The 27904-nt window shown below is 53.5% G+C and overlaps 12 protein-coding genes across 12 annotated transcripts; 8 read left to right on the top strand and 4 right to left on the bottom strand.

Moving 5' to 3' along the window:
- Window positions 1-668: 668 nt before the first annotated feature.
- On the bottom strand, window positions 669-2096 carry CH63R_10179 (Acyl transferase; the record flags this gene model as incomplete). The annotated part of the gene is made up of 1 exon (XM_018305153.1): window positions 669-2096. One exon carries the CDS (start codon window positions 2094-2096, stop codon window positions 669-671), a length of 1428 nt encoding a protein of 475 aa, XP_018154577.1.
- A 1588-nt stretch (window positions 2097-3684) lies between these two features.
- Window positions 3685-4077, top strand: CH63R_10178 (uncharacterized protein; the record flags this gene model as incomplete). The annotated part of the gene is made up of 2 exons (XM_018305152.1): window positions 3685-3759; window positions 3826-4077. 2 exons carry the CDS (start codon window positions 3685-3687, stop codon window positions 4075-4077), a joined length of 327 nt encoding a protein of 108 aa, XP_018154576.1.
- A 965-nt stretch (window positions 4078-5042) lies between these two features.
- On the top strand, window positions 5043-5558 carry CH63R_10177 (uncharacterized protein; the record flags this gene model as incomplete). The annotated part of the gene is made up of 2 exons (XM_018305151.1): window positions 5043-5363; window positions 5430-5558. The coding sequence occupies 2 exons, from the start codon at window positions 5043-5045 to the stop codon at window positions 5556-5558; spliced, it is 450 nt and encodes a 149-aa protein (XP_018154575.1).
- Window positions 5559-6998: 1440 nt separating this feature from the next.
- On the top strand, window positions 6999-7785 carry CH63R_10176 (uncharacterized protein; the record flags this gene model as incomplete). Its single annotated transcript, XM_018305150.1, has 4 exons — window positions 6999-7076; window positions 7130-7182; window positions 7261-7672; window positions 7762-7785. 4 exons carry the CDS (start codon window positions 6999-7001, stop codon window positions 7783-7785), a joined length of 567 nt encoding a protein of 188 aa, XP_018154574.1.
- A 1734-nt stretch (window positions 7786-9519) lies between these two features.
- CH63R_10175 (uncharacterized protein) lies at window positions 9520-10821 on the top strand (the record flags this gene model as incomplete). Its single annotated transcript, XM_018305149.1, has 1 exon — window positions 9520-10821. One exon carries the CDS (start codon window positions 9520-9522, stop codon window positions 10819-10821), a length of 1302 nt encoding a protein of 433 aa, XP_018154573.1.
- Window positions 10822-12134: 1313 nt separating this feature from the next.
- On the top strand, window positions 12135-13452 carry CH63R_10174 (Rna-binding protein cabeza-like protein; the record flags this gene model as incomplete). Its single annotated transcript, XM_018305148.1, has 4 exons — window positions 12135-12411; window positions 12465-12727; window positions 12785-12874; window positions 12928-13452. The coding sequence occupies 4 exons, from the start codon at window positions 12135-12137 to the stop codon at window positions 13450-13452; spliced, it is 1155 nt and encodes a 384-aa protein (XP_018154572.1).
- Window positions 13453-14159: 707 nt separating this feature from the next.
- Window positions 14160-14687, bottom strand: CH63R_10173 (Ricin B lectin; the record flags this gene model as incomplete). Its single annotated transcript, XM_018305147.1, has 1 exon — window positions 14160-14687. One exon carries the CDS (start codon window positions 14685-14687, stop codon window positions 14160-14162), a length of 528 nt encoding a protein of 175 aa, XP_018154571.1.
- A 904-nt stretch (window positions 14688-15591) lies between these two features.
- CH63R_10172 (Heat shock protein 60) lies at window positions 15592-17473 on the top strand (the record flags this gene model as incomplete). Its single annotated transcript, XM_018305146.1, has 3 exons — window positions 15592-15699; window positions 15765-15906; window positions 15963-17473. The coding sequence occupies 3 exons, from the start codon at window positions 15592-15594 to the stop codon at window positions 17471-17473; spliced, it is 1761 nt and encodes a 586-aa protein (XP_018154570.1).
- A 962-nt stretch (window positions 17474-18435) lies between these two features.
- On the top strand, window positions 18436-19303 carry CH63R_10171 (cofilin/tropomyosin-type actin-binding protein; the record flags this gene model as incomplete). The annotated part of the gene is made up of 6 exons (XM_018305145.1): window positions 18436-18438; window positions 18504-18596; window positions 18647-18868; window positions 18931-19004; window positions 19058-19106; window positions 19163-19303. The coding sequence occupies 6 exons, from the start codon at window positions 18436-18438 to the stop codon at window positions 19301-19303; spliced, it is 582 nt and encodes a 193-aa protein (XP_018154569.1).
- Window positions 19304-19667: 364 nt separating this feature from the next.
- On the bottom strand, window positions 19668-20341 carry CH63R_10170 (uncharacterized protein; the record flags this gene model as incomplete). Its single annotated transcript, XM_018305144.1, has 2 exons — window positions 19668-20177; window positions 20231-20341. The coding sequence occupies 2 exons, from the start codon at window positions 20339-20341 to the stop codon at window positions 19668-19670; spliced, it is 621 nt and encodes a 206-aa protein (XP_018154568.1).
- Window positions 20342-20865: 524 nt separating this feature from the next.
- On the top strand, window positions 20866-23259 carry CH63R_10169 (NOL1/NOP2/sun family protein; the record flags this gene model as incomplete). The annotated part of the gene is made up of 2 exons (XM_018305143.1): window positions 20866-22421; window positions 22479-23259. The coding sequence occupies 2 exons, from the start codon at window positions 20866-20868 to the stop codon at window positions 23257-23259; spliced, it is 2337 nt and encodes a 778-aa protein (XP_018154567.1).
- Window positions 23260-24243: 984 nt separating this feature from the next.
- On the bottom strand, window positions 24244-27258 carry CH63R_10168 (Cytokinesis regulator; the record flags this gene model as incomplete). Its single annotated transcript, XM_018305142.1, has 2 exons — window positions 24244-24812; window positions 24864-27258. 2 exons carry the CDS (start codon window positions 27256-27258, stop codon window positions 24244-24246), a joined length of 2964 nt encoding a protein of 987 aa, XP_018154566.1.
- Window positions 27259-27904: the final 646 nt, after the last annotated feature.

Here is a 27904-nt window from a genome sequence, read left to right as displayed (position 1 = left end):
GTTGGCGGTGTTGATGGTATCGCTTGGGAAGTCATTCGAGATCGCAACTCGGCCGGTGAGACGGGAGCTTGGTCGCGGCGAAATGAGATCAACTTGACGGGATTCATCAGCAGAGAAACAACTAGCCCTACTCCCCGACAATCAGCATGTTGTATACTTTGCTCTGTGAAACAAACTGCTGTGGGATGCCAATTATTCATGTAGAACCCGGTCTCAAGCCATTTTGTCACAAGAGTATAAACGTCTTGCGGCATATTATTGAATGAACATCTTATTCAGAAGTGTGGATATCACCCTGCTGTGTGAATCGGTAGATTCGAAGATTGTGGGCTTTCAAATCGGGTTGAGTCTTGTGGATAGAAAGGTGAATTGCGAATTGCTTTAGTTGGCAAAGTTGCATACTATCTGCCGGCAGAAACATCATCAAGTATAAGCCAGCAACTTCCATGACAACCAAAGTATGTTTTCGATAGAGAAAAAAGCACGGCGCGGTGGCCTGCTTTTTCTGCGTGCTGAGAATCGCACCAGTCGTTCCTTCCACACGGCTCAAGTCATTGTGACCAAGAATAGCGACCAAGAAAGACACACAGAAACTGCTGCTACTTTACAAGACTGACTATATATGTATGGGTGGAGATCCGGGCATCCTGCAAGACACCCAACACTCATCAGGCATATATCCCTCTGTATTCAAAGAACTCCTTCCAAATGGGGTCGTCAATAAGCGTCTGAGCCAGATCTTTCTCATACATGACGACAATCTCCGGGCCCTCGTCCGACTCGGTCGAAGGGTCTCGCGAGGGGTATACGAGGACACCGTTGTTCGAGACGTGGCTCATCAAGTACCGGTACGTGGCAGGCTTCGCGAAGCCAAAGTCGGCCGAGACGATATCCGCGCTGCGATGGTCCGACTGCCCAATCGACATGGGCGGGCGCGAGTCGACGCGGGTGCTGAGGCTGGACTTTACGCGGATCTTCGCCACCATCTTCAGCGCCTCGTCGAGATTCTCCTGCGTGACGCTGTCCGTCATCTGGCGAACGTAGCGGGCCACCTTCCAGAACGGCCACTCCGATATCAACTCAGACACCGTGGGCTGCTGGACGGACGCCGTCGTAGACAGAGCGACGAACATGACGTTTTGCTGGATGCGCGCGGGCGGCTTCGGGCTGTGCATCCGCGGACGCATGTCGATTGCTTCGGACCAGATGAGCTTGGAGTCCGGCGCCGGCTTGAAGATTGGGGCCCGGAGGCGGGTTACGTGTCGCCAGACGAAGGCGGTGAAAGCGTCATAAGTCGAAACCCAGGTGCCGTCCTCGGGCTTCGCCAGCTCCTTCAGACGTGCGGCTTTGCTCTTTGGAAGGTGGAACAGATAGGAGGACGCGTCCATATGATCGGGATGTTTATCGGGTGCTGGGGGCCCTTCCACCTTCTCCTCCTCCGGGGGCTCTTCTTTGAGGAGCCGGGAGAGATCGCTGCAGGCCGGGTCCCATACGGGATAATAGGTCCCGTTGGCGAACGCGTAGCAGTTCTCGGCGAGCTGGTGGACAAAGCCGGCCCAGCCCATGACGTCGGCCGCATAATGGTGACTGTGGAGGCTGAAGACGAGACCACCACGAACAAAGTTCGCCTTGAAGGCCGAGGTGATGGGGCTTTGCTCCAACTCGACTTCGGGCTTCTCGCCGTAGGTCATGGGCTCAACGGCCCAGAGCCCGAGGTCACCCAGCGCGAGGGTGGTGTAATGGGCTCTCTCGATGTCGTCAAAGGACGGATACTTGTCTGCATCCTCGGGGTCGTCGAGCCACTGGACGACGAAGCGGACGGTGTCGTCCTTCTTCTTGGTGAAGGAGTAGCCGCCCCAGGGATCTTTCTCGATGCGTCCGTTCAAGTGTCGAGTTTGCGCGAGAGTCCTCTCGAGACCCGTCTTGAGGACCTCGACGGCTCTAGGCTTCGCGGAATCGTCGAGCCGGAAGAAGATGGCATAGTGATTATATGACAGAACCGTTAGATAGTCTAGAGTAGAGAGCCTGAATCTCTCCACTTCCGGATCGTTCTCCCATCCATATGGGCGAAGGTCGTAGACCTCTTCTCTAGGCATTGCTGTATTTGGTGAGGAGCAAGGTAAAGTGAGGGGAGAAACTGTTGCGATTCCCGACCTGTTGGAAGGCAACCTAGGACTTTAAAAGTGTCAAAAACCTGCAGGGGGGGCATGTAATCTCTCACATTTCGGTCTGTTGGATCGGTGCAAGTTGTGGTTGCTTGCACCAACAGTTTGAAGGTGCACGCAGAAAGACAGGGGTTAACGCGAATGTAGACCGGAGCATGTCCACATCGGGCTTTCGCCCCTCTCTAAAGGCAAAATGGGTTATGGAAGCACCCTTTCCTGATTGGAATCAAGCATCACAACCTTCTGGGGTATGAGTTGAATTGGCGGGTCGAAGAAGACATGCTAGTCTCCCTGTCTCAAGGTTATGTATGTGGTGTTACCGAAAGTTATCTTGAGCTTAACCGTTTGTCTTCAATATCATGAATCACAGTAGAATAACAAGACATGGTTTCAAGTCACGCTCGCTGATGATTATTTGGTTAGCCATCTGATCCAGAGCTTGTAACGATGCCTGTTTCTCTGCAACACCTACGCGTTACTTTTTGTTTTATGGCTGGCCGGGTTCGAGCACACCGACAGGAATGCACATGCATTGGGAGTAACTACTCAGGGTTTCGATTTCTGGAACCTAGGCAACTAACGTCTTGCCATTCCTTAGCTAACTTATAATAGAGAGTCAAGCCAAAGCCTCAAGCAAAGGTATTCGCAATGAAGGATTGTTGCCGACTCATTCATTGCCTTGTGAAAGGCGGCGACCCCAACTATCCGGTTGCCCCCCGAGTTTGATGAAGTTTTCAGGTGATAGACTATTTAAATTAGAGAAAGCATAAACAAGACGAGGGTTGCCACAACTGGTGTATCAAGGGGATTGATAGTTGTCATCGATATAAAGTTGCGCAAGGGGATGTCCAACTTGTTTAGCTGCGGTATCTGCTGTAAACTCACAGGGAAATGCCGCTTGCCAGACCCATATAGGCACCATTAAAATACTTCACGCTACTATACTTTGTAGTCAAAAGGTGCTGTCAGATTAGAGTCATGCACTTAATGATTACATGCGTATTGGTGCCCAGTATGTAGGATCGTGAACCCCCCCGTCCTAACGTCTCAACGCTTCAGCTAGTTCTCAATTGCCCTCATTTGCTCTTTCCATAACTGCTCCTTCCGATCGGAAACAATTGAGACCGAGATTCTTTCCCGATTCCTACGCCTGTGGTTTCGATATAAAAAGCACACCCTCCACCCCGAAATTTACAACTCTCTTTTCTCCACCACCACGCCTTCAACAACCACAACTTTCTCGAGTCCATCACGAACAGCAATCAACAACCAAGCAACAACACGCCATACAATTCTCTGTTGATTTTATTTCCAAAAGAGACAACAAGACATTTCTGTCAAACGCTACAGACCTTCATCACTACGTCTACTCAATCACTGTAGGTCCTTCCATCACTCGCGCCTTCCATTATGAAGTCATCAAGCTGACCAGAGCAGCTCAGATAGCCAAAATGTCCGACAAGACCGCTCCTACGCCGTCCCAAAGCGATATCAACTTTATGGTTGAGATTTCCAACATATGACCGAAAAGCCCAATATCGACTGGGACAGCTTCGCCAATGCTGCGGGCTTCAAAAGCGCGAATGTCGCCCAGGTAAGTTCTCCCCTTCCCTCTCAAAGAAATAAAAATTTGGTCGTATACTAACACACCCAACAATAGACTCGCTGGGGTCAGATAAAGCGGAAGTTCAACATCCCGGCCGGCCCGGCCACTCCGAAGAAGGCCACGCCAAAGGCCTCCCCGTCAACTCCTGGCTCCTCTTCCAGAGTCAAGAAAAACACTGGTCGTGTTGGAGGAAAAGGGGCTAAGATTATAAAGTCAGAGGAGAAGGCTGAGGATAGTGAGCCTGAGGATCCCAAACATGAGACCACTGGCGAGTTGACAGGGTTCAAGTTCGAGGAGGAGATCTGAATTCAGGTCATGAAGATGACGCACATGGGAATGGTGCTTTCAAAGATATGAACGAAGAGATATGATGCCTCTCAACGCCAATACTAGCTTTAGTGCCCGCCACTGGTCACCATGAGAGACGGCCGCCTATATATTCGGTGTGTCCAAGGAAATTCGAGTACGATTCCGAAACCATGATTTGTTTGACCCCTGACAGTAATATGTTATTTGTGAGCACTTACCAAAACATCTCATTACGGGATGTTTCATGTTGGCAGTCTGCAGCGATGGCTGCGTTACGCTTTAGATCAAATCGCATCAACCAGCCCTTGAGCGAGCTTTCTCAACAGAAGTGCGACAACGTCGCTTGCGAGATCGCTAACTACTGTTCCTAGAGAATTGACAAGATTGTTTTGTTTTATAAATACGAAAAAACATGTCCATAAAGTGGTTCATAGATGTCAACATCTAGTCTGTTCTTCCTGGATCTAGAACCATGTTGGAAACCTGTCCCCCCTTTTGTCATCTTTGCAGAGTTTCTTACCATTTTTGAGCCCCTTCTTTTGTGTCTAATGCTGTTAGTCCATGGGGGACATCGCCAGGTGTCTGTTACCCGGGCTTCATCGACTTGTCCGCTCCCCAGCCAAGAATGGGTGCCTACCCAGGGAACAGAGCACCCCGTCTCACAAGGCGGGCGCTTGAGGTGAGCTCCTTCTCGCAAGAAGAACCTGTGCCAGTCTGGAGTATTTAAACTCTTCCAGCCCAGGTCGAAGCTGAAAATTTCTCTCTTCTTCTCACCCAGACCGATCTCAGTTCCCCTTCTTCAGAAGGCCATCACCACAGTAAGCTTCGTCGAGGTCGACCATCTACAGAACCATATACACACCAAGCATTCTTCGCTACGGTAAGTTGGCTCTGGCTGTTTATTTTCTCTCACAAAAACACCTGCTTTTGCTTATCTTGAGTCTCTCTGACCTGCCTTCAAGATGCCTCCCAAAAAGAACCCCACTTCCGAGGGCCAGGGCTCTAACTTCACTGAGAATGAGGTTACCTTCGTCAAGGCTGTCTTCGACAGCATGAACTCGCGCCCGGATGTCGACTTCGCCAAAGTCGCCACCATCATGAGCTTGGCCAACGCCAAGTGCGCTAAGGATCGATTCAGAACCATCTCCAAGCGCCACGGCTGGTCGTCCACCGATGGCTCCGGTGGCGCTAGCCCCTCCAAGGGTGCTCTCGGTGCCAAGAACACCTCCAAGGTCATGAAGACCCCTACCAAGAAGAAGGGAACCGCTCAGAAGAAGAAGCAGGTATGTTCATTGCCTCCTGTCTAGATTTATTGACCTTGTACGCAATCGATACTGATCATCATACAGACCAAGAAGGAGTCGTCTTCGGAGTCCGACAACGACGATGACGTCTCTTCCAAGCTCGAGTCCGACTCGGATGGTCAGAAGGCTGCCAAGGACGAGCTGATGCAGGAGGACTCCAGCGACAACGAGTAGACTTTTCCGTCCGTCAGACTTGTTCCTCCCTTTCAGAGGCAGGAATGAGCATACATGGGATTTGGAGGGTTGTTCCGAGGAACATTGAGATTAGATCATCAGAGCATAGAGCAAATGCGGAGGGAATTGGTTCTACCAGGGGAGGTGGGAGATCAGGCTAGACCATTCCAACATCATTCTTTGCTCTCATATACATTGACATGCAATTCTTTTCGTGATTCCCCAACATAGAACCTCCTGTTTATCCTTTGTAACTTCTCAAGACTGTCTTGCTTTTCGTGGGCTACAAAGGTTGTAACCAAGGCATCGAGGTAAACTCTCCGTTAGATAAATATTCTTAATCATAGTCAGATAATCTTTTCCTCCAAAGGAGCCATCACAGATTTTCCCTGGTGATCTTTGATATGATTATCATGGCTACTAAGAGACCTGATCTGGCTGTGACCTGGAAAGAGACAGAGTGGATTTGCTTTACCACGTATTGTCTATCTATTGGAGATATTCAGCAATCCCAATACCAATTTCTTGGCATAAGCCTTGAGCAGCTATGTCGAAACCTTCCATGCCTCGTCCGCCATTTCCCAGGTATTATTTTCTGCATCTCCGCGGTAGTTCAAAGACCTGGAGAGAGTATCTAGACTGTAGCTCTGGACCGTTTACGCAAAACCGTCACGAACACTAAAGATTTATGGGTGTTTTACAAGCTCATTCTTCCCCAAGAGCCTCGGGATCAGGCTCATTGAATCAGAAACTCCAACACATCTCCACGCTGCAGAGGATCCTCATCAAGTCTTGACGACTGGGAAGAACGCCGCCTTGCCCTTGAAGCCCAAGCGGAAGACTATTAAAAGAACTTTCCAGCCTGGACACTTCATTGGATATATTTTGGGCCCCTTGGCCATCAATTTCATCATACACATCGACTTCTGTACTTCCCATGATTTGCCCCTTAGTTGGACTTCCAAAGGCACAAGTCACACAACTCGATGATTGTCAACATCTACCATATCCGTCTCTCACTTTCCATGAAACCTTCATTGTTTCCTTGGTTCTGACCAGGACTCGTGTCCAGTTCATATGGCTCTTGCCTTGTCCTCCCCTGGCTCTCGCCTTGTTGGCAAGTTTCTCACTCATCGTCCACCTGCTCTCGCCAGTTGTGTAGAATCCTTTGAGCACCCGCCTGATTTGTTCTCATCCTTGGACCCGCCTGATCCTGCCTGTTGTTCAGGTAGCTCTCGCCATTCTTAGCTCAACTGGATTTTCACTTGCCTTTTATTCCAGTCTCTGACCAGAACTTCCACCCAGTCCCTCTCTTCCTCTCATCAACAACAACAACCAAGGCTCAGTCTCTTATTGACAGACTCCAAACCTGAGAACTGCTTCGACATTTGAAACATCTTAGAGCATATACGATCCTCAACTCAGACTACGCTGCCCATCATGTCTTCCGTCGGTACCGATCCCGAGGGCCAGGTCAAGTTTCTGGTCAACTGCATCAAGTACTCCCAGGGCGGAAAGGTAAGTGCCAAGTACACGAGTCATCATGGAAAACTGGTAGCTAACGTTGACAGGTTGACTTTCAAGCCGTCGCCACCGACTGCAGCATCGTCTCCAAGGCTGCTGCGTAAGTCACCGCAGAAACACTCATTTCCTTGGATGACAATCTCGATCACGTTCATGCTAACCGGTTCCACTCCTCCAGTGCCAAGCGATTCGAGCGCATCCTCAAGGCCCATGGCATGAAGGCCAGCGAGCTCGCCAAGGTTGGTCCCATGAGTGGCATGTCCTCTCCCGCTCAAAACACCGCCAGTCCCAAGACTCCGGTGAAGAGCGCCGGCAAGGCTACTCCCAAGTCCAAGGGAAAGCGCGCTGCTGCCGCCTCCCCGACCAAGGACACCAAGCGTGCCAAAATGGCCAATCACCCCGCCGTGTCCTCCTATAACGATGAGGATGACGAGGAGGATGAGGCCCAGTTCAAGGTCAAAGAGGAGACTCAGACCTCTGGCGACGCCTTCACCAACAACGGTTCGTACCATGATGACTCCCGAGGCCGCGATTACGATGACGACGAGTTGCAACTTCTCTACATCGTGGAGAAGCCGACCGGTTGCCCCGTACACGATATCGACGGATCTCGAATTTCCCCGTCAGCTTCCATGTCGAGCGATACTAACACCGAATCTTCGATCCAGATGATGCCCAGGGCGATGGGTCTTTCCAGGTTTAATACCGCTCAGATGCCGCCTTGCTACCATGGCTGGGGATTCGCGCCAGAAATGACAACATACGCATGGCCGGACAAATGTGCGTTGCATGGGGAACGAGAAGCGGCTCAGTTGGTTGGGATATGTGAGTACTTTCCCCACAGTTCTACTGAACATATGCTAACCAAATTTTGCCAGAACTGGAAAGGATCACTCTTAGGTTTTGACGGCATGGCTCACTGGGATTTTCGCAGGGGATGCATCATTCTGGGAACTAATTGAATTCGATGATACATAGAGAAAACAGAAAGACTTGGTTTTCTTTTACATTTGACTCCCTGAAGAGGATAGATTCCGTGTGCTGTGAGCGTCGAGAGCCGTTGAAGGAACCGTGGCGCTGCTCGATTGGGCATGTGGGGCTTGCCTTGGCAACGGGGAACAGGGGGTATCCCTCCCACCTCCGCCGGGCCATTTGTGGCCCAAATTCGACGACGTCTTCAACTTCTGTGCATGAACTTACTTCCTTCAACTCTCTGCGCGTCTCAGAGATGCCATCGCAGGTCCTTTTTCGGGTAAAAAGTTGGAAAACACTGGAATGGAACATACATATAAACAAGATAAAACACTTGACAATTCCCAAACAACCCCTCCGGTCATAAGGACTGCCCTCGTCCTCCAATATGGCCGCTGGTCCTGCTACCCAGCTCGGGTGAGACGCACAACATCGTGGCATGCTTAATGTAGGGAACGGAAGCCTTGATTTAAGTAAGTAGCTTCCAGAATAATCGTAGTTTCTTGAGCGCAAGGTTTCATCTTGTGATGCGACGTGGTCGGTCGAGCGGAAGTTCTTCATTAAGGGGGGTGCAGAGTAAGCCTTCCCGTGATACATCTCGAAGCAAGGCACCCGAGTCATCAGCAAAAGATTTATAGATTAAGTCAATGTTTCTCCCAGACGTCGGTGGTGATATCATTGAAGCTTGGGTAAGCGGGCGTACCATATCTCATCATCTCGGACGTAAAGCCATCTTGTCTCTTTGGGGCAACGCTGGCCAAAACAGCATCTTCCTCGAGGCAGGCGCGCCTTCCTCCTTCCTCCCAGTTCCAAACTCCAGGACATCTGACCTCGTCACCCCTCCAGAAGAAATCCTTCGGTGCACTTCACACATCCTCGACCTCCCGCCTCAGAGACGGGCGACCAACCAGAGTGCCCCATCCACACTTCACCTATCTCATCCGCACCTTCCCTCTCTCACCCGAATTCTTTTCCTCATCTCAGCAACGCGAACTTCGTCTCCCAACCACCTTACGCGAGCCGGCACACAAATGAGAAATTCGACTGGTCTGCACGGCACACACACGCACGTCTGATATTCCTCTCCCCCCAAATCCGGCCCAGGGGAAATTCTCTTCTCTTTTTTTCTCACACACAACTTCTTCTGCGTCACTTCCGCACCGCGAGTCAACGAAAAGCACACAACTTCTCCTCGGAAAATACACAACGACGAACCACCAAATTTTCTCGTGGTCAATCGATCAATTGGCAGCGGGCATAATCTTACACTTCGACAACTCCGACCTCTGAACCGATTCGTGAGTACCCTCGTCCGCAGCCCCTTCTCTTGCGCTTTCTTTTTTCTTCCCACTTCACATCGCGAGATTTGGGCACTCAACTGACCACTCCAGCAGAACTCATCAACCAGACCTTTCACCTTCAGAGCCCATTCGTACTTACGACACCAACTCATCACGCGAACACAATGTGCGCCTCTTACCCTTCTCCTGGTGACGACAAGGTCACTCGGTGGGAGCTCTCGTCAGGCGACTCGTCGCCCCGGTCCGACACTTCTACCAACACGAACACTTTGTTCTCTTCACCTGGCTCACCCGCCGACACTGAGCTTTCTTTCCCTAGTGTCGGTCCCAAAGACGCGAAGATCTCATCCAATCCTGGCCAGATCGACATTTCCATCATGCCTAGCATCGCCAACCATATTCTTGTTGGGCAAACTGCATTCACCCCTGGCCACATTCGGGGCATGGCAGATGAGCTCCTGCAATCACGGAAGACAGGAGAATTCCCCAACACCACATCTGCAGTCGAAGATCCTCAAACCATCGTGGAGGATTACCAACTGCTTCAGCGGCTTCGCGACATCAGGGGTGACCTCATGCAGCCACCGCCAGAGAAGTATACCGTCCTCAAGGTCGACATTGCCCGTCGTATCAAGGCCCGCGATGAGGCCCATGGAGGCTCATCCAACCTTGAAGAGATGGATCACCGAGTCCAGAACTGGATGAACTCCATCAACAAGGAAGCGCGCATGCTGGAGATTACACAGGCGGCACTTCAGCGCAAGGGCATCAACAACCCCACCCAAGACGACTTGGACGCCATTGCCGAGGAGTTCATGCAGATCGCGGAGCGCACACTTCTCGACGTCGCCAACCCTCTGCGGATGAACGCCACTCGGATGGAGGGCAACATCAGCCGCTTCGACAGTCAGCTCAATGGATTCGACGGTGCAATGGCCGCGCAGCTCAATGGTCTGGCATCTCTGAACGATGCTGTTAATACATCGATGACCTCACAAATCAGCACTCTCAACACCATGCTGAGTTCCCAGAGCAACAGCTTCACTGGCTCTGTCAACATGCTCAACACCGCCCTCGGCACTGTCACCACTGACTTACATCAACTCACCTCTGCCTTGCCGGCATTGATCGTCACAGCAGTTCAGGCTGCAGTCCGCGAGCAGCTCGCTTCTGCCTCTAATCAACACAGCCTCGACTCTCAGCACCATGCGAACTTGGAGCGGCCACCTGGATACGCCACAGCTACATGGTCGCAACACCAGCAGCAGTCTGGTAGAGGATTATTCGCTGGATTCGCACATCCAACTCCCGCGACTGCTCAGGTCTTGAGACAGCAGCAGCACGAGCAAGACGCTCATCTGAGCACATCGCCCACCAAGTCGAAACTCAAGAAATTCTTCCGGTGCATCATGGGCAAGGGCCGTTCAGAGAAGAAGGGGGACCACAAGGAAGCAAGATTGGTATGAGCTTCGAAAATCTGCTGTCCGACTATGTGGACAGCTATCGGCGATCTGGGACGTACTCGATACATCTGGTCACCAAGCTTTGGAAAGAGCGCAGGCATTATGGGAGGACATTGGTTTTGTAGATCATTGGAAGTTCTGGACTCGCATACAGAGATTAATAATTCATCATGAACCTTGAAACTTGTGCCGTTGTGAGGTTCCAATAGTTGTTGGGTGAACTCATGAGATGGATAACCCTTCCCGAAAATCCTAGATCACTATCACCATATGGACCGACCGCCGCTGTGCCCAACTCGTATATGTAGAATGACTGGGCTCGCGAACCAAAGATCTCGACTTCTGCCTGCTCGTGTCTCAAACTCGCCTTCCAGTCCGACAAGTCAAGAGAGGGGCATGATCGAATCCTCCATCAGCAACATGCTTTTATCAGACAGAAGATAGAGCAAGACGTACGCGAAGCTATCACCAAGGACTCATTGGGTTTGCAATATCCTACACAGAAAGCACTGCGTAAGCGGTCTCCTGCAACCGGGGTTGTGACCCAACAGCACCAGGCGGGCTTCCACATTTTTTGTACCTGCCTGAACTGTACAGTGTGCCTGCGAAGCCGTCAACGCGTCCCCCTCCCACACGCGTCCGTAGGTAGGTCCTCACCTTGATCTATCTCCCTACCCCACCAGCAGTCCGTACGTCTCCAGGTTGAGCCACTCTAGTGTCGCCCACTGACGTGCCCACCCACAACTCACCACCCTCAGTCGACAACGTCCTGACTTCAAATCCTCTTCAATCCTGGACTTCCTTTCTACTTTTCTCTTCCTCCTTGCACAACCCAGCCCGAACTGCACCGTGCCTTCCACCTGCACTGCACCCCACGGGTTTCTCCCACCCAACCACAAGATTCCTACCTATCTACTGCCCTCTTGCCAACGCAACAACTTCTCTCAAAAGGTCCCTCGACCAATCCATCTCAAAAAGCTCGTCGATATCTTCGTCAATTCAATCCAACGATTATCGGATTTTTGTCGAGATTTTTTGCTTTCTCGCCCAGGCCGCAGCCCCTTTCTACCTTCCTCGCCAGGAAAAACTGCAGTCCCAAGTAGGTGAGTCACTTTCCATCTTTCCTTTGATCTGTCTACCTCTCATATCGCACCCGCAATGTCGTCTTTCATATTTTATGCTGCTGCACACCTCTTTCTTTCTTTTCCTAATCAGACGGCCCCCTCACTTTCTGGGGCGTTGTATCTGCTCATTGTCCCATGTGCCTTTCATCTACATAATCTTGCAAGCTTCAGACTAACAGCTTGGTTAAGACCATGGCGCCTCAGCAGAAGAATGCCAAAAAGGCCTCAAAGGAATCCAAGCCCAGGGCTCCTCAAGCTGGTATCCAGAAATCCAGGAGCACCCAAAACAAGAAGCCTACTACCAAAAAGACCTCCACGCAGCCAACTGTTCCTGCCATGGACCCCATCACCTCCCGTGATAAAGAGGAGGAGGGTGAGAGCAGTTGGACTTGGACGGAGGTTCCACCCACTAAGAAGCAGACTGCTATGAACGGCCGACAAAGAGGTCGCAACCTGGTCCAATGGAATCGTAAGCAAATTCAGCCCAATGTTAACAACCACAACATCTGACTTTGATCATAGGACCAGGCACAGCAAGAACGATTCTGCTCAATCTCATGTATGAGGCTTCTATCAAGGGGATCAAATTGCCTATGGATGCTGTTGCTCACCGAACCCACTGTGGAGCATCGGGTCAGTCACTCATTCAGTGGCTTGCCCGGGAGCGCAAGAACATGCTCAAGCAAGGTCGCATGTGCCCCCCTGTTGCTGGAAACAATTACGACCCAACGATCCGAGGTATAGTCCTTGAGACAGCACCCGGCGGTCTGAAGACTGAGAGACAGGTCTCTTTTCGTGAGCCATTCTACCACCAAGACTTCCCAGTTGGTGTCTCAGGTTAGGAGCCTGAGGACGAGAACGAAGATGAGGTCGAGGGTGAGGGCAATGAAGCTCATAGAAGCTCTGGAGCTGGACTTCAGATTAAACAAGAGGTAATCTATAAGCATCTCCTCAATTGTTTGTCACTAACCACGGGAAACAATAGATGAATCAGGGCGCCATGGAACAGCAGGATGTGCCATTCTACCCACATAATTACTCGATGGCTGCTCAACAGATCGAATCCCAACATCCTCAGCAGATGCTCCAAGCACCTCAGATCTACCAGGCACCATGGGTTCCGGCCCCCCCTGGTACGGTCAACCCAATGGACCTGCAAATAGACTCCAACAGTCCCATCTTTGCGGATGAGTCTCAGCGTAACAAAAGTGTCGCCCACAGATGGCTAACCGAAAAGGGCCACATTCTTCCTCTGATCTCTCGGACGCCTAGCGGCGACGTTCAGGTCCAGCCGAATGACCTGCAATGCAGCGGTCAGAACCAGCAAGCTAGCTTTGGGCCTATGTCATATGGCAACATGATCCCCAACAATCAGTTCAGCTACAACTACAACTACGAGGGTATGGGTATGAATGAGACTGGTCGAGCATCCGGTTCCCACATCAACTTGGCTCGAAACGATCCACCTCTGGATGGCCCGACCTTCAGCACTTCCAACGAGCGTGAGTAGAACATCCGGACTGATTCTTATCGAGCTCAAATGATTGACGAGCACAAGGAGCAAAAGAACAGAAGGAGTGGAAGTAATCAGAGAAGCCCCTGATATTTCCTCCGAATTCTGGTCTCTTTTCTCCTGTTCTTTGACGTTCTGAGACGGCAAAACAGCGTGATATGGGAGGAGTCACGCCCCCTTTTTTATCTTGCAGTATTAGTCTCGGCCGTCCGTCCCTTGTCTTGGGACGATATGGAGGAGGCAACAAGCACACTGGGTTCATTTTCATAAGTTACTTCACCTCTGATACGAGGCTTTTGCCTCTCGTTGTATCTCCTTCCTTCTTTTGTGTTTTCGGGCTTAACTGGGGGGTGTCCCATGAGGCACATAGATTGGCTTAGCCCCAATGATAACCCGCGTTCGCTGATTCTGGCGTCTCACAAGAAATGCTCTCTCGTGCCAACAAAGTTAAAAATAAGTCGATTATCGGTGTCCTCATGAATCTGGAACGTATTGCTCCTGGCACCAGACTGTCTTGCATGCAAGAGGAATTGAAGTTATCCATTGGGAAGTATCTCATGGCCCATCTCATCGTGATTTCATCATGACCAGAATCCAGCCATCTTGCTTCCGACCAGCTATATGTACGGCGATGCGAACCTTGAAATTTGGTTTCTCCATCACATGAAGTTATTACAAGAACATGAAATCAGAAGCGTCTCTCCTCACATGCCATCCGCGAGCATGGCGTTGATGATTTGTACATGGCGATTCGCATTCGACTCGCTCCACTCCGTGTCGTAGTTGAGCCCGTAGGGCCAGAAGTGGGAGCCGCCGCAATTGATCTTGGCGCTGGAACCGTCCCACGAGCGGAGGAGGGGCAAAGCCGTGGCCCAATCGCCGGAGGAGCATTTGGAGTTGAAGGCGGCCGTCTGGCCGACGCCAAGCGTGTGCGAGATCTCGTGGAGCGCCGTCCGCTCGTTCATGTATGAGCGGTTGGTCCCGAAGCGGACGTCGCCGTTGTAGTTGGCCTCCGCCGTGGGCACGCCGGGCGTGTAGTAGACTCTGAGGGATTTGCTGGCGCGTCCCAACCTGGCGTGTCTTGCGACGGCCAGGTTCATGGCGGCCTCGATCTTAGTGTACGCATCGCGCTGGTCGGCCGTAGGGTTTGCGGCCTTCTCGAGCGTCCATGTAATTGCGCCTTGGGCGGCGGAGGCAGAGGCCAAGACAACGGCGAGGAGCGAGAACTTCATAATGTGGGCTGGCTGGCTGGATGATATGAAATGATTATACGATGTACACGAGATCGCTATGAGATGGTTGTAGTAATGATATGGGCTGTGAGAGGAGATGCCTGGCAATGCTGCTTGCTGAAATGCAATCCGAACCCTTCGTCCGAACACCGTCTCTACTTATACTGCGACTGCGAACGGATCGTCGTCCAGGTTGTTCTGACCTCCAGCGACGACGGCCACCATCTTCACGGCGTCGGAGATGAAGGACTTCCGCTGTCAACTGATCGTCTTTGCAATCCCTACAGTAGCATTCTCACCCTGGCTATAGTAGAGCCAAGAGTCGCGTTGCGACGCGATGCCACGACGTTGATGTGCGCCCACGCATGTTGTTTCACGTAGAGTCGATAATCACAATAAGCGTGAGGCAATGTGACGGGTGGGCTGAGCTATTACTACCTACCTGTTCTGGCGATCCCATGACCATAGCATCAAATGCCGTCTCATAATTCAATGCATATGGTGACCTTTGCTCAGGGGGAGACGCCGACGCCGATGCGCCCCCAAGGAGGTCAACCCCATGTCGATCGTTCGGCAGTGTTCCCTAGGCCGGGAGATGCCATGTGCGGATGCTGAGAATGGAGACAGATGCCATTGGAAGACGGTAGAAATGCGCTCAAAATACGCTAGTCCTCTTTGGTCCTGGCGCTTTCGAAAGGGACCTCGTTTAGCCGAAGGTCCGAGATAAATTTTTGGAGCCGGCGACAGGAAGCTTCTCCAATTCCATCACTCACTACCGCAACTTTTTGCTTCATCTCCCCGAACTCCCTGGAGCGACACGTGTGATTCAACTCCTGCGACACCTTCAATCCTTGTTTCTGTATTTCTATTTTCTTATCTAGATACCCTCATAATACGATTCAAGATGCAGCGCGCACTCACTTCCCGCGCGAGAGCTTCCGTCCTCTCTGCTGCTCCCAGCAAGTTCCGCGCCGGTGCCGGTCTGGGACAGCAGCTTCGCTTTGCCCACAAGGTTTGTCAACACGTCATGTAGCATTGGCAATGCCATCACCTTCAACATACTAACGGAATGTGTAGGAGCTGAAGTTCGGTGTTGAGGCTCGCGCCTCCCTGCTGGTTGGTGCCGAGACTCTGGCCAAGGCTGTTGCGACAACACTCGGTCCCAAGGGCCGTAACGTCCTCATCGAGTCCAGCTATGGCTCCCCCAAGATCACAAAGGGTATGGGATAGCTCAATGAAAGCCATCGAATCGATTCAATAGCTAATCGGATGCAGATGGTGTTACTGTCGCGAAGGCAATCACCCTGAAGGACAAGTTCGAGAACCTTGGAGCCAAGCTGCTCCAGGATGTCGCCTCCAAGACCAACGAGACCGCCGGTGACGGTACCACGACCGCCACTGTTCTGGCCCGTGCCATCTTCTCCGAGACCGTCAAGAACGTTGCCGCTGGCTGCAACCCCATGGACTTGCGCCGTGGTATCCAGGCTGCCGTCGATGCCGTCGTCGAGTTCCTCCAGAAGAACAAGAGAGATATCACCACCAGCGAGGAGGTTGCCCAGGTCGCCACCATCTCCGCCAACGGTGACCAGGAGGTCGGTCGCCTGATCGCCAACGCCATGGAGAAGGTCGGCAAGGAGGGTGTCATCACCGTCAAGGAGGGCAAGACCCTGGTCGACGAGCTTGAGGTTACCGAGGGTATGCGCTTCGACCGTGGCTTCGTCTCCCCCTACTTCATCACCGACGCCAAGTCCCAGAAGGTTGAGTTCGAGAAGCCCCTGATCCTCCTCTCCGAGAAGAAGATCTCCGCCGTCCAGGACATCATCCCCGCTCTTGAGGCTTCCACCCAGATGAGACGCCCTCTGGTCATTATTGCCGAGGACATTGAGGGCGAGGCTCTCGCTGTCTGCATTCTCAACAAGCTCCGTGGCCAGCTCCAGGTTGCTGCCGTCAAGGCCCCCGGCTTCGGTGACAACCGCAAGTCTATCCTCGGTGACCTGGCTGTCCTCACCAACGCTACCGTCTTCACCGACGAGCTTGACATCAAGCTCGAGAAGGCCACCCCCGACATGCTCGGCTCCACTGGCTCCATCACCATCACCAAGGAGGACACCATCTTCCTGAACGGCGAGGGCTCCAAGGACGCCATCACCCAGCGCTGCGAGCAGATCCGTGGTGTCATGAGCGACCCCACCACCTCTGACTACGAGAAGGAGAAGCTCCAGGAGCGTCTTGCCAAGCTCTCTGGCGGTGTTGCCGTCATCAAGGTTGGTGGCTCTTCCGAGGTCGAGGTCGGCGAGAAGAAGGACCGCTTCGTCGATGCCCTGAACGCTACCCGCGCCGCCGTTGAGGAGGGTATCCTGCCCGGTGGTGGTACCGCCCTGATCAAGGCCTCTGCCCTGGCCCTGAAGGACGTCAAGACCGCCAACTTCGACCAGCAGCTCGGTGTTACCATTATCAAGAACGCTATCACCCGCCCCGCTCGCAGCATTGTCGAGAACGCCGGTCTTGAGGGCTCCGTCATTGTTGGCAAGCTCACCGACGAGTACGCCGGCGAGTTCAACAAGGGCTTTGACTCCTCCAAGGGCGAGTACGTCGACATGATCGCTGCCGGTATCCTTGACCCCTTCAAGGTCGTTCGCACTGGCCTCGTTGACGCCAGCGGTGTTGCTTCCCTGCTCGGTACCACTGAGGTCGCCATTGTCGATGCTCCCGAGGAGAAGGGAGCTCCTCCCATGGGTGGCATGGGCGGCATGGGCGGTATGGGAGGCATGGGTGGTATGATGTAAAAACATGATCAACGTGTCTTCTTGTATTAAAAAAAAGTCAATTGGGCTAGGGGCATTGGGCAATGGTGTTTACTAAAAAAGGATGTATAACTGCGGCCATTTGTACTAATCTCCCCTCTTCCCCCCCTTTTACGCATCAGTCTCCCTAAGGGGATTTGAGAGCTCTGTATTGTACAATAGCACCAGCAAGTTATGTAAGATGAAAGAAAGCAAACAAGTTAAAGAGTAAAACAAAGGCATTTCTGTACATGAGATTGGGTAGTGTTGTTGAATGTTGACGGCTGCTTTTGACAGCTACTTCTGATAGCTCTAAAGAGCTGGTCTGGTGTGCCGCTACTGTTAGCTAGAGTTCCTTGGCTCCATGCTGACAGGTGAGGTAGGCAGCCGTTAAAAGCCAGTCCACGTACCACACAACAGGCACCCATTTTGAAAGCACTCATGCATGACCTTCTGTCTTATTTTAACTATGAAAATGAATTCATCATCGCATTAGGCTGCCCAAAATCCAATGCTTCCAAGCCCATGCTCAGTTTTGTTGACTGCCTGGGGTGGGATTCGTCAACCTGCGGTGGCTGACGCAGTTGCAAGAGTCGGAGTCGAGTCACGTGCGCTCCAATCTCACCTGGACAACAACCCCACCATGCGGGTGTTTTTCTCGCCCGCTTCCCCCTCCACTGTAACCCAACTCCTCCGTTCCTGTCCAAGATACCTCACCAACCGACGCAAGCTGTTACCTCTTTTCTGCCACCACCCTCCCCAGTGCAGCAAACTCCCGGCCGAACCACTCCATCTTCGCTGTAGGTATCCATTTCCCCTCCCTCTTACTTTGCATCGCCAGAATAGTATTATTACCTTTGAGACTTCTCCCCTTTTTGGGCTTTCCTGTTGCTAATCTGCTCTCTCTCTCAGCCCACTTTCCCGCCTACTCTCTCCTAGCCACACCCCCGCCATAGACCAGCATCATGGTGAGTAAATAAAAGCTTCCCAGGATCAGCTGTCTACCAAAACACCATGCTAATCTCAATCGCAGTCTCAATCCGGGTTGGTTTTCCCCCTCCCCTCCAGTCGAGCCTCAACTGTCCGCGTCGACGAACCATTTGATGGGCGAACCTCCCTACCGCTCGTTTGATGACGATCTCGGCGGAGCAGAACAAGCTGGCTCCATCTGGCTAGGCAACGCAGCGCAATGCTAACCCGGTTTTCCCCACCAGAGCGACCGTGTCTCAGGAGTGCATAACGGCCTACAACGACCTTAAGCTCTCCAAGAAGTACAAGTTCATCATCTACAAGCTCTCGGATGACAACAAGGAGATCGTCGTCGAGGAGGCCTCGGCCGATAAGGACTGGGACACCTTCCGCGAGAAGCTGATCAACGCCACGACCAAGTCCAAGAGTGTACGTGGCTTTCCTTCCTATGGCAATGCAGAGCCTCGAGGACACGACTAACAATGCATCAGGGCGCTGTCGGCAAGGGCCCCCGCTACGCCGTCTACGACTTCGAGTACAGCCTTGCCTCCGGTGAGGGTGAGCGGTACATTGCCCCGCATTCGCCCGAATTGGAACATGCAGCTAACCCCTGGACAGCAACAAGATCACCTTCCTCGCCTGGTCCCCCGATGATGCCGGTGTTATGGTCAGTACTCGCTGCCTCCTAAAAGTCAATCGCATTCTTTGCTAACCTCCCCCCAGGCCAAGATGGTCTACGCTTCTTCCAAGGAGGCCCTCAAGCGCTCGCTCACCGGTATTGCGACCGAGCTCCAGGCCAACGACCCCGATGACATCGAGTACGACTCCATCCTCAAGACCGTCAGCAAGGGCATGGCCGGTTAAATGTCTCGTTCCCCATACACCATACCCTTCCTTAAGCGGCGAGACGGAGCATACACTTTGGCGGCTGCAGTCTTCCGGGACGATTGACGACGATCATGGAGAGTTTACGATGAATATGGAGGGCAACTTTCTCCCCCCCTTTGGCGATTTTCGGGACCGAGACCTTTTCCACTCCGAGTTTCTCTGGGGCGTGACCAGTAAATTTCCAGATTTGAACTGCCCGCCTGGTTATACCAACCCAGTGCCATAGGAAAACATCTCTTGCTAGAATGCAGAGCATTCTAGTTGTTGCCCGACGACAAATTCAATTTTTCATTAGACCATTACTTATGCCTGAGTCCTGTCCTCCGTGAGTGCTGCTACGTCATGACTTCTTCTGCGCCTGCCAGGTCGAGCGCCAGAGAGCCGACAGCTCCTCCGCCTTTTGCTCGTGCTTGAGCCTCTGCATCAAAAAGCCCTTCAGGTCGTCCCAGAATTCCGGCGTGTCCAGTGCAGCCTCTCCAATGTCTTCCTGCTGTCCAGAGCCGCTACCTCCAACGGGGGAAGGCTCGGCCTTGATGGCCGCAGCACCTCCGATGACCATGACGGAGAACTCCAGCGAAGACTGGTCATCCGTAAGCAGGTCCTTCAACACCTTGCTGTCCGCCACCGGCTTCTTGTTGTACAGCAACTTCATCTTGTCCACCGGTATCCGCGACCTGGTCTCGACCGCCGTCTTGATGTCGAGGATCGAGGTGTTGAGCGTCTGCGATGACAGCTTGATGTCCAGGGGAGGGTTGCGCAGGGACTTGAGGGTGACGTTGATGCTGCGCTCCTGGCCCGGCGCGAGGTTCGTAGGCTTGCTCATGGGCTTGGGCATCTTGGGCAGGATGTACTCGATGACGTTAGCTAGGATGTCAGCTGGGGGTACGGTTGAAGGCCACTTACGGGAGGGCGAGCAGGGAAGTTCTTGGGATCCTCGACATGGTCGGCCGACAGCTTAGCCGGGCGCGACTCCAAGGTCGCCAGGAACTGTCTAGCGAAAACGACTTCAGCCATGTTTGCGGTTTGCGGGTGGCGCGCTGTTGATGGGTTGGAAGCTTGGCTCTTGCTCGAGTCGTTAGATTAAGTTCGGGAGCTGTGGTTTGTGTGGGTAATACGACTGTGAGGAGAAGCAGCGGCGAAGGTTAAATACAAGATGAGGTACGGCGCTGGGGATGGCTTCGTCCGGTGTCTGGTCTTGCTGCTTGCTCGGTAGAGTTACGCACTGGAGGAGGGATGGCGGGGCGGAGAGCGAGCTGGATGTGGGGCTTGAATCAGGTCTGGGCGGCGTGGCTTTATCGGCTGCCCGTCTCTCATAATCTTATCGGACATGGTCAGTGCGCGATAGGAAAAAGTTTCGGTGGGGGGAACCGCTCTAATCCAATGTGAACTTTTTTTTTCTTTGGCAGTGTTGCGGCGGCTGACCTTACCAAGCTGGTACCGTACATCTCGAACGTTTTGTATTTTCTTTTACAATACCCTCCTCCCTCCTCCTAGAATATTCTATACCCAGAGTTTCGACACGCAATTGATCAGTCAAGATGGGTGTCGGAAACCGTATGAAGAAGCAGGGTCCTCCCGAACCCCTGTCGGAGGCCCATTTCGCAAAGTTGAAGCGCAAGGCCGGTCTGCCAGCCGACCCCGTCCAGCCTGTCGATGTGAAGAGGAGGAGAACACACAAGAAGGCCGCGCCTAAGCCCAATGGTGCCGCCGCGAAGAAGCAGGATGCGAAGAAAAGCAGGGCGCCTGCGCCCGCGCCCAAGGCGAACGGCAGAGGAAAGAAGGCTCAGCCCGTCGAGGACGAGGACGAAGATATGTCTGACGACAACGACCTTGCCGACTTCGCGGCTGCCGGATCGGACATGAGCGAAGACGACGACGAAGTTGACGAGTTTTCGGACCTGGAGAACGCACCGGCGGGTCTGGGCGACGACTTCCTGGAATCCGACGAGTCCGTCTTCGATTCAGACCAGGAGCAAGGGGGCGGCGGCGGCAAGCACATGTTCTCGGAGGACGAAGACGATTCGGACGGCGAGGAGAAGCTCACAAAGGCCAACATTGAGGGTCTTGCGCGGAGGCTCGACCAGAAGATCGCCGAGGAGGACGCCGAGGCGCAGGCCGAGCTCGAGGAGATGGGTATTCAGACCAACATCGACGGCGACAAGCCGCACGTCTTTGACGACGAGGACGACGAGCTCGCCGCCAAGTCCAAGTCGCTGCTCGCGCCCGACCTGCAGCTCCTGAGATCGAGAATCACAGAAAATATCAGAGTGCTCGACGACTTCTCCAACCTCCACGAGGAGGGCCGCTCCCGTGTTGAGTACGTCAACCAGCTTATCAAGGACATCTGTGCCTATTACGGCTACTCTGAGTACCTCGCCGAGAAGCTCTTCAACCTCTTCTCCCCCCGCGAGGCCTTCGCCTTCTTCGAAGCCAACGAGTCGGCTCGCCCCGTCGTCATCAGGACGAACACCCTCCGCACCCATCGCCGCGACCTCGCGCAGGCCCTCATCTCGCGCGGTGTCACCCTCGAGCCCGTCGGCAAGTGGTCCAAGGTCGGTCTGCAGATCTTCGAGAGCAACGTGCCCCTTGGTGCGACGCCCGAGTACCTCGCCGGTTACTACATCCTCCAGGCCGCGTCCTCGTTCCTGCCCGTCATGGCCCTTGAGCCGCAGGAGAACGAGCGCGTGCTGGATATGGCCGCCGCCCCCGGTGGAAAGACGACGCACATGGCCGCCATGATGAAGAACACGGGCGTCATCGTCGCCAACGATCCCAGCAAGCAGCGTGCCAAGGGTCTCATCGGTAACATCCACCGCCTCGGCGCCCGCAACGTCGTCGTCTCCAACTACGACGCCCGCGAGTTCCCCAAGCCCATGGGCGGTTTCGACCGCGTGCTTCTCGACGCGCCCTGCTCGGGTACCGGTGTCATTGCCAAGGACGCCAGCGTCAAGACGAACAAGACGGAGAGGGACTTCATGCTGCTGCCGCACATGCAGAAGCAGCTGATCCTGGCCGCCATCGACTCGGTCAACCACCACAGCAAGACGGGCGGTTACATCGTCTACTCTACATGTTCCGTCACCGTCGAGGAGAAGTGAGTCTCATCAGTCTTCCACACATTACGTTATCCGGTCGCTAACAAACCCTTCAGCGAGGCCGTCGTCCAGTACGCCCTCTCCCGCCGTCCCAACGTCAGGCTTGTCGAGACCAACCTTCCCTTCGGTCGCGAGGGCTTCACTTCTTTCATGGGCAAGAAGTTCGACCCCTCCCTTAAGCTCACCCGCCGCTACTACCCCCACACCTACAACGTCGACGGTTTCTTCGTCGCCAAGTTCCAGAAGTTCGGCCCCACCCCCGCAAAGGCCGAAAAGGCCGACCGGTCCGCCACCACCTACGCCGGCGAGGTCATCGACAGGACCCCCATCACCGACGACGAGGACACCGACGCTGCCAAGGGCAACGACGCCTTTGGCGGCTTCGATGAGGACGAGGACGAGGAGTACATCGACAAGGCCAAGCGTAACGCCATGCGCAGACGCGGTCTCGACCCCAACGCCCTCTCCGCCAAGGCCAAGAGAGAGGCCGCCGCCAAGAAGGACGGCACAAGCAGCAGCAAGTCTGACAAGTCTGAGTCCGAGGCCGAGGTTGAGAAGCCTGCCGAGAAGACGCCCGAGAAGAAGGGCAAGGGCAAGGAGAAGCCTGCCGCTGCCGCCGCCGCTGCCGCCGAGAAGACTCCTGAGAAGAAGACTCCTGAGAAGAAGACTCCCGAGAAGAAGGACAAGAGCAAGGAAAAGGCCGCCGCCGCCGACAAGGAGCGCAAGGCCGAAAGAAATCCCGCGCAGAAGAAGGTGACGTCCACGGCCGCCGCGCCGGAAAAGAGCCCCAAGAGCAAGAGCCCCAAGCAAAAGAAGGACAAGAAGACTGCGAAATAAAAACAAGCAAGAGAAGAGTCTTTCAAGAGTGTTCGAATTGGGGGTTATAAAAAAAAGGAGTGATGATGATTTCTCAAAAGTGTATCTTGTGTAGTAGACAAAGAAGCATCGTGTCCGGGGCCCGTCGAGGTCGGGAGGTCCCTCGTATTGTTGTCGTTGCATTATAATTACCTATTACTAGGGAGTCAGGGCTCAAAAAGTAGGGGTTCGGAATATTAAAAAAAAGTATCAGACGCTCAAGAAATCGCTGCCGTCGAAGTCCGCTGCTGAAAAATAATTGTCTCCGAATCAGATGCCGGATGCCTTTCACGTCCGCTATGTCAAAAAAGGTAGATCAGAGCCAGCTGGTCATCCAAGAGAATTGAAAAGTAAGAAGATTGGATTATTGCTAATCCAATGTGCCGAAGCCAAAAAGTATGTCTGAAGCAAAGCTTTTTCGGAAGACATCTCTCTTCAGGATATAAGAGACGCCGTCAGCTGACAACCCTTGTTTGACCACCACAATGGACGGAGAAAAAGAATCGTCCACTAAGCCTCCCCTTGCTCAAAAGCCAACCTAAAAAAGTAAAAAAGCATTATACAAAAAGCATGTGTTTCCTCCAAACTTCATCATGGCCCTCATACCCAGCTTGGGGCTGGATAGGTATCAGGTCGAGTACCTCTTCCCATGTCATCTCCTTGGTCATCATAAAGGTCGGCGTTCTCATTTACCTAGCCGGACCTCTTTTCGTCATAAAGCCGTATGTCATGAATCCTATTCACAACTTTTGTGTGTCGGAATGTTGTACACAGAAGAATCCAGAAAGTCGTCACTGGAATCGTCGTGAATGTGGTGGGTTGTTCGTCGTAATCCTGCTCCCAAAACGCCCCGTCATAACTCGCCCTGTGGTTCGCCCAATGAACCAGGGTATTAAAGTATTTGTGTAAAAAGGATAAAAAGCATAAAATGCCAGCCGAAGTAAAATGCTGTTGGTGACTTGGGGGCTACTGGGTAGCCCTCTGAAGAAGCAGGATGTCGCGGATGGCCCAACGCCATGCGTCGCGATCTCGGTTTCCGACGTCAAGCCACTTTTCGCATTTCCTTCGCCACCTGTCTTCTTCTTCGCGCTGCCTTCGTACGAACTCCGGCCCGACGTCGAATTCTTCGCCGACGAGCCATTCGTCCTGGACTTCGCTGACGCGGCCCGGCTCCTTAGGGTCGCCTGGGTTGTCGTCAAGGTCTGGTATATCCTTGAAGACATCCTCGTCATCGTCCAAAGCGTTGAAGTCATCCATAGGATCGGGAATCTCGGACTTGGGGTTTGTCTGAGGACCCATCTTGAGCCAGCACATGTTCTGCGGGTCGAAAACCATGCCTTTGACAACTTGGACACCCTTTGTATGGCTTATGTTCGTGATTAAGGCTGGCCGAGGTGTCGAGGCTTCTTTGTCGCGCACCGGGTGCGGCACGGATGCTGTCGCTGGGGACGATGCGGGTGGGTCGAACGCGTTCAAGACATTTTCGTTGCCTTCCCAACAGAAGGTATCGGGGTTGTAAAACATACCCTGAAGATCTGCAGCGATGTTAGGATTGCGATGCGCAAGCGAGTAAGGGATGCACTTACGTTGCGGAGTCTTGTCCTTGTTCATGTTCGATATAAGATGAGGCTTCAATTGAGGAGGGTTCCTCTTCTTCTTCGATCGGACGGTAGCCTGTGGCAGTCCGGGGTTGAAATTGTTCCTGGACGACAGCTGGGAGACGCGCGACAAGGTGAGAGGCGCCAGTGGGCCTGATGGAGCTCGTTGAGCAAGCGAGGTCTCCCGGGCAATTCGGCTAGCCTGGGTATCACGGGCGAAATGGGGCGTGTAATCAGCCTTCGCAGGGGAGTAAGGTGCCGGGGAGGGCGTGTTGGTCCGATCGGGAAGCACGTTTTGGTAGAGCTTGTTGCGCAACGGTGCTTTCATGGGTTGCCGAACGAATTTTGCCTCGGACTGCGCCGACGTAGGCAGATCATCGAATGCATCCAATTCGTGTCCGTCGCCGAAATTTCGGGTTCGGTGTGGCTTGGTGAGCGTGCGGAAGGAGAGGCCGTCGTGAGTGATGTGGTCCGAATGGCGATTGAGCCTCTTCGGGCTCGGCGAACGCATCGTCGACCTCGAAAAAGCCCTAGACGTCGGCCGCAAGTCGAGGGAGTTCTCGGAATCATGGCGTCGAAAGGTGCGAGAAGTTTTCGCGGTCACGTGTTGCGACTGGGATTGTGAGGCCCCAGCAGGGAGGAAGGGGCGTCGTTGCTGGGCAGCATGGCTTTCCACAGCGGGTCGACTTCTCTCGGTTGGTGTTTTCGGCCGCATCACCGACGACGGACGGTTCAGGTCTGTTCTGGAAGGTGGTCGTTCGAAACGGGATGAGTTGGGTTTGGCAGGTGAATGAGACGCCTTCATGGCAGGCAGAGATCGCTTAAATCTCAACAATTGCGAGCTGGTGGTGGTGGGCTCATTTCGCAGCGACGTGGTTGAAGTTCGAGGGCCAAGCTCTCTCCTTCGCGGCGTTGAGGGAAGTAGAGATACCGGAGAAGGCGTCGTGGGCGTCGGCATGCTGTGAATGCTCGTAACAGACGACTGCGATGCGTGGCCCATACGAGACTGGGATCTCCGCGAGCGAGCGAAAATGGGGCCACCACTCTCAGACACAGGCTCCAGCGCAGAAAGGGTGCGCTCATGGCGCTCATGGCTGGGCCGTGGCAATCGTGACGGTGTGGTCTTACTGGAGAACGTCAAGGAAATCGCCGTTTTGGGCCGCACTGGGCTGGGCGGCCGGTTCGCATTGACGCGAATGTTGCGGTGAAGAGTGAGTTTACCAGAACTGAAGACATCGCCGTCGCCGACATCAAGACCGTCGAACATGTCCTCGGGCTCTGGCTCATTCCTCGGTTGAGGAGTCTTGAGGTTTGGCGGCTCTTCCTCTGCAGCACGTACAGGGGAGCGGCTCAGCTTTCTCCGGCTCAGTCTCTCCTCGAAATTGACCGGGCCGCTCGGAAGCACAAGACCATCGAACGTCTCGTCCTCGCTCTCAACGGTAAACGAGCTTGACACACTGGGGCTCATGGCCGAGACTGAAGAGCTTCTGTTAGAAAACCCGTCCCTGCGAGTGCCTCCGAATCGCGTTCCGAGGCTGCCCTCGCCCCAGTCTAGGTCTTCCGCATGTGACAAAGGCGTTTTTGGAATGTCTTTTCTGGTAGAGAGCTTCAGTTTGCCGTCCGAGGGCAACTCGAAATCATTCTCAAAATCGTCGTCCAGCGTCTTGTCGCTCTTCTGAGGCGTTGGAGGAGTGATGAGTGAAATGTGCTTCAGTGACCGAATCTTGGAGACTTTGATGGTTTCGGAACCATCGCCAAAGAAGTCATCATCGTCATCGTTATCGCGAAACTTTTCCAAATTAAGAGTCCCTGACAGCGTACTTGTCGTTGACTCAGTCGATTCTCTCCGGTCTAGCAATGACACTGCCGGAGGTGTCTTCATGGGCTTTGTCGGACTGGTATGGTTGGAACCACCACTGACCTGCCGGAGCATATCAGGGAACTTGGAACCGTCCTGGGGCTTGATGCGAAGGCCCTGGCTCGATTCTGGCAGCACCAGATCATCCTCCCAGTCGTCCTGCATGATCTTCTTTATCTTCCTTCCACCTAGTCGTTTGATAGTGCCGCCCATGAGAGCGGAGGATGGTACATTCTTGGGTATCGGAATGCCGGCTTGTGTGGCAGCGGCGATAGCGTCCAGGGTCGACTTCTCGTCGTCGCCCGGGACGTGCACATGTGTCTCCTCGTCCAGGATGGATTCAAGGTCGGAGCGGAGAGAAACATGCGACGATGCGGAGTCGCGTCGTGAGGGAGGAAGGTTCGCGGTGGTGGACGTTGTGCGAAACGTCAGATCGTCGTTGTCGATCTGGAAGTCGTCATCGTCCCAGTCCTCAATATCGGGTTCGGCCACTGGCTGGCGGGGCTTGAGGCGTAAAGTCTCCATGTTTGCGGTTGGTTTCTTTGTTACGGATAGCGCAGAATTGAATTGGGTCCAAAGAGGTCGTGGTCGTATCCCAGAAGACTTCCCGACAGCGCTGTTCTGCTTGTCAATGTTGCAAGATCATATCGTCAACAATAACAGCAGCTCCGGCCCGTCATGTCCTTTTCGATGGAAACAGTCGTCGCAAGCAATGGGTTTCCTGGTGACTCGGCGTGAGTCGCGAAGGGGCGCAAAAAGAGAGAGAGAAAAGGTTTGGTGGTGTGTGCTAGGGCGTAGAAATGGCGGCGGATTTGTTTTGAGTCGGCTTTGGTATCGTCGTTTCCGGGAATGTGCGTAGTGTCGGCTGCTGGTAGGATGAATTGCGAGTGATGCAAACAGGTGCAGAGCAAGTGGAGGTCGTCCAAGAGGTTCGTCGTAAGGGGTGATGCGCAACAGGGTCCGGTATCTCGAGGGTGACGTTTGTGGAAATGGAGTAGAGAGAGAGAGCAGGGCAGTCGTGTGAGGTCGGGGGTGGGAGGATTGGGATTGGATTTGCGAGGATTTGCAGTCCTGTTGGATGAAGGTGAAGCAAAAATGGCTGGGAAGCTGGGGTCGATGGATCGGGCCTGGCAAACAAAGCGAGGTGGTAGGCTGACGAGATGGTGGGCTG

This window comes from Colletotrichum higginsianum, assembly GCF_001672515.1.
Source record: "Colletotrichum higginsianum IMI 349063 chromosome 7 map unlocalized unitig_7, whole genome shotgun sequence".
Classification (NCBI taxonomy): Eukaryota; Fungi; Ascomycota; class Sordariomycetes; order Glomerellales; family Glomerellaceae; genus Colletotrichum; species Colletotrichum higginsianum.
This window is presented reverse-complemented; position numbering and strand designations above follow the sequence as displayed.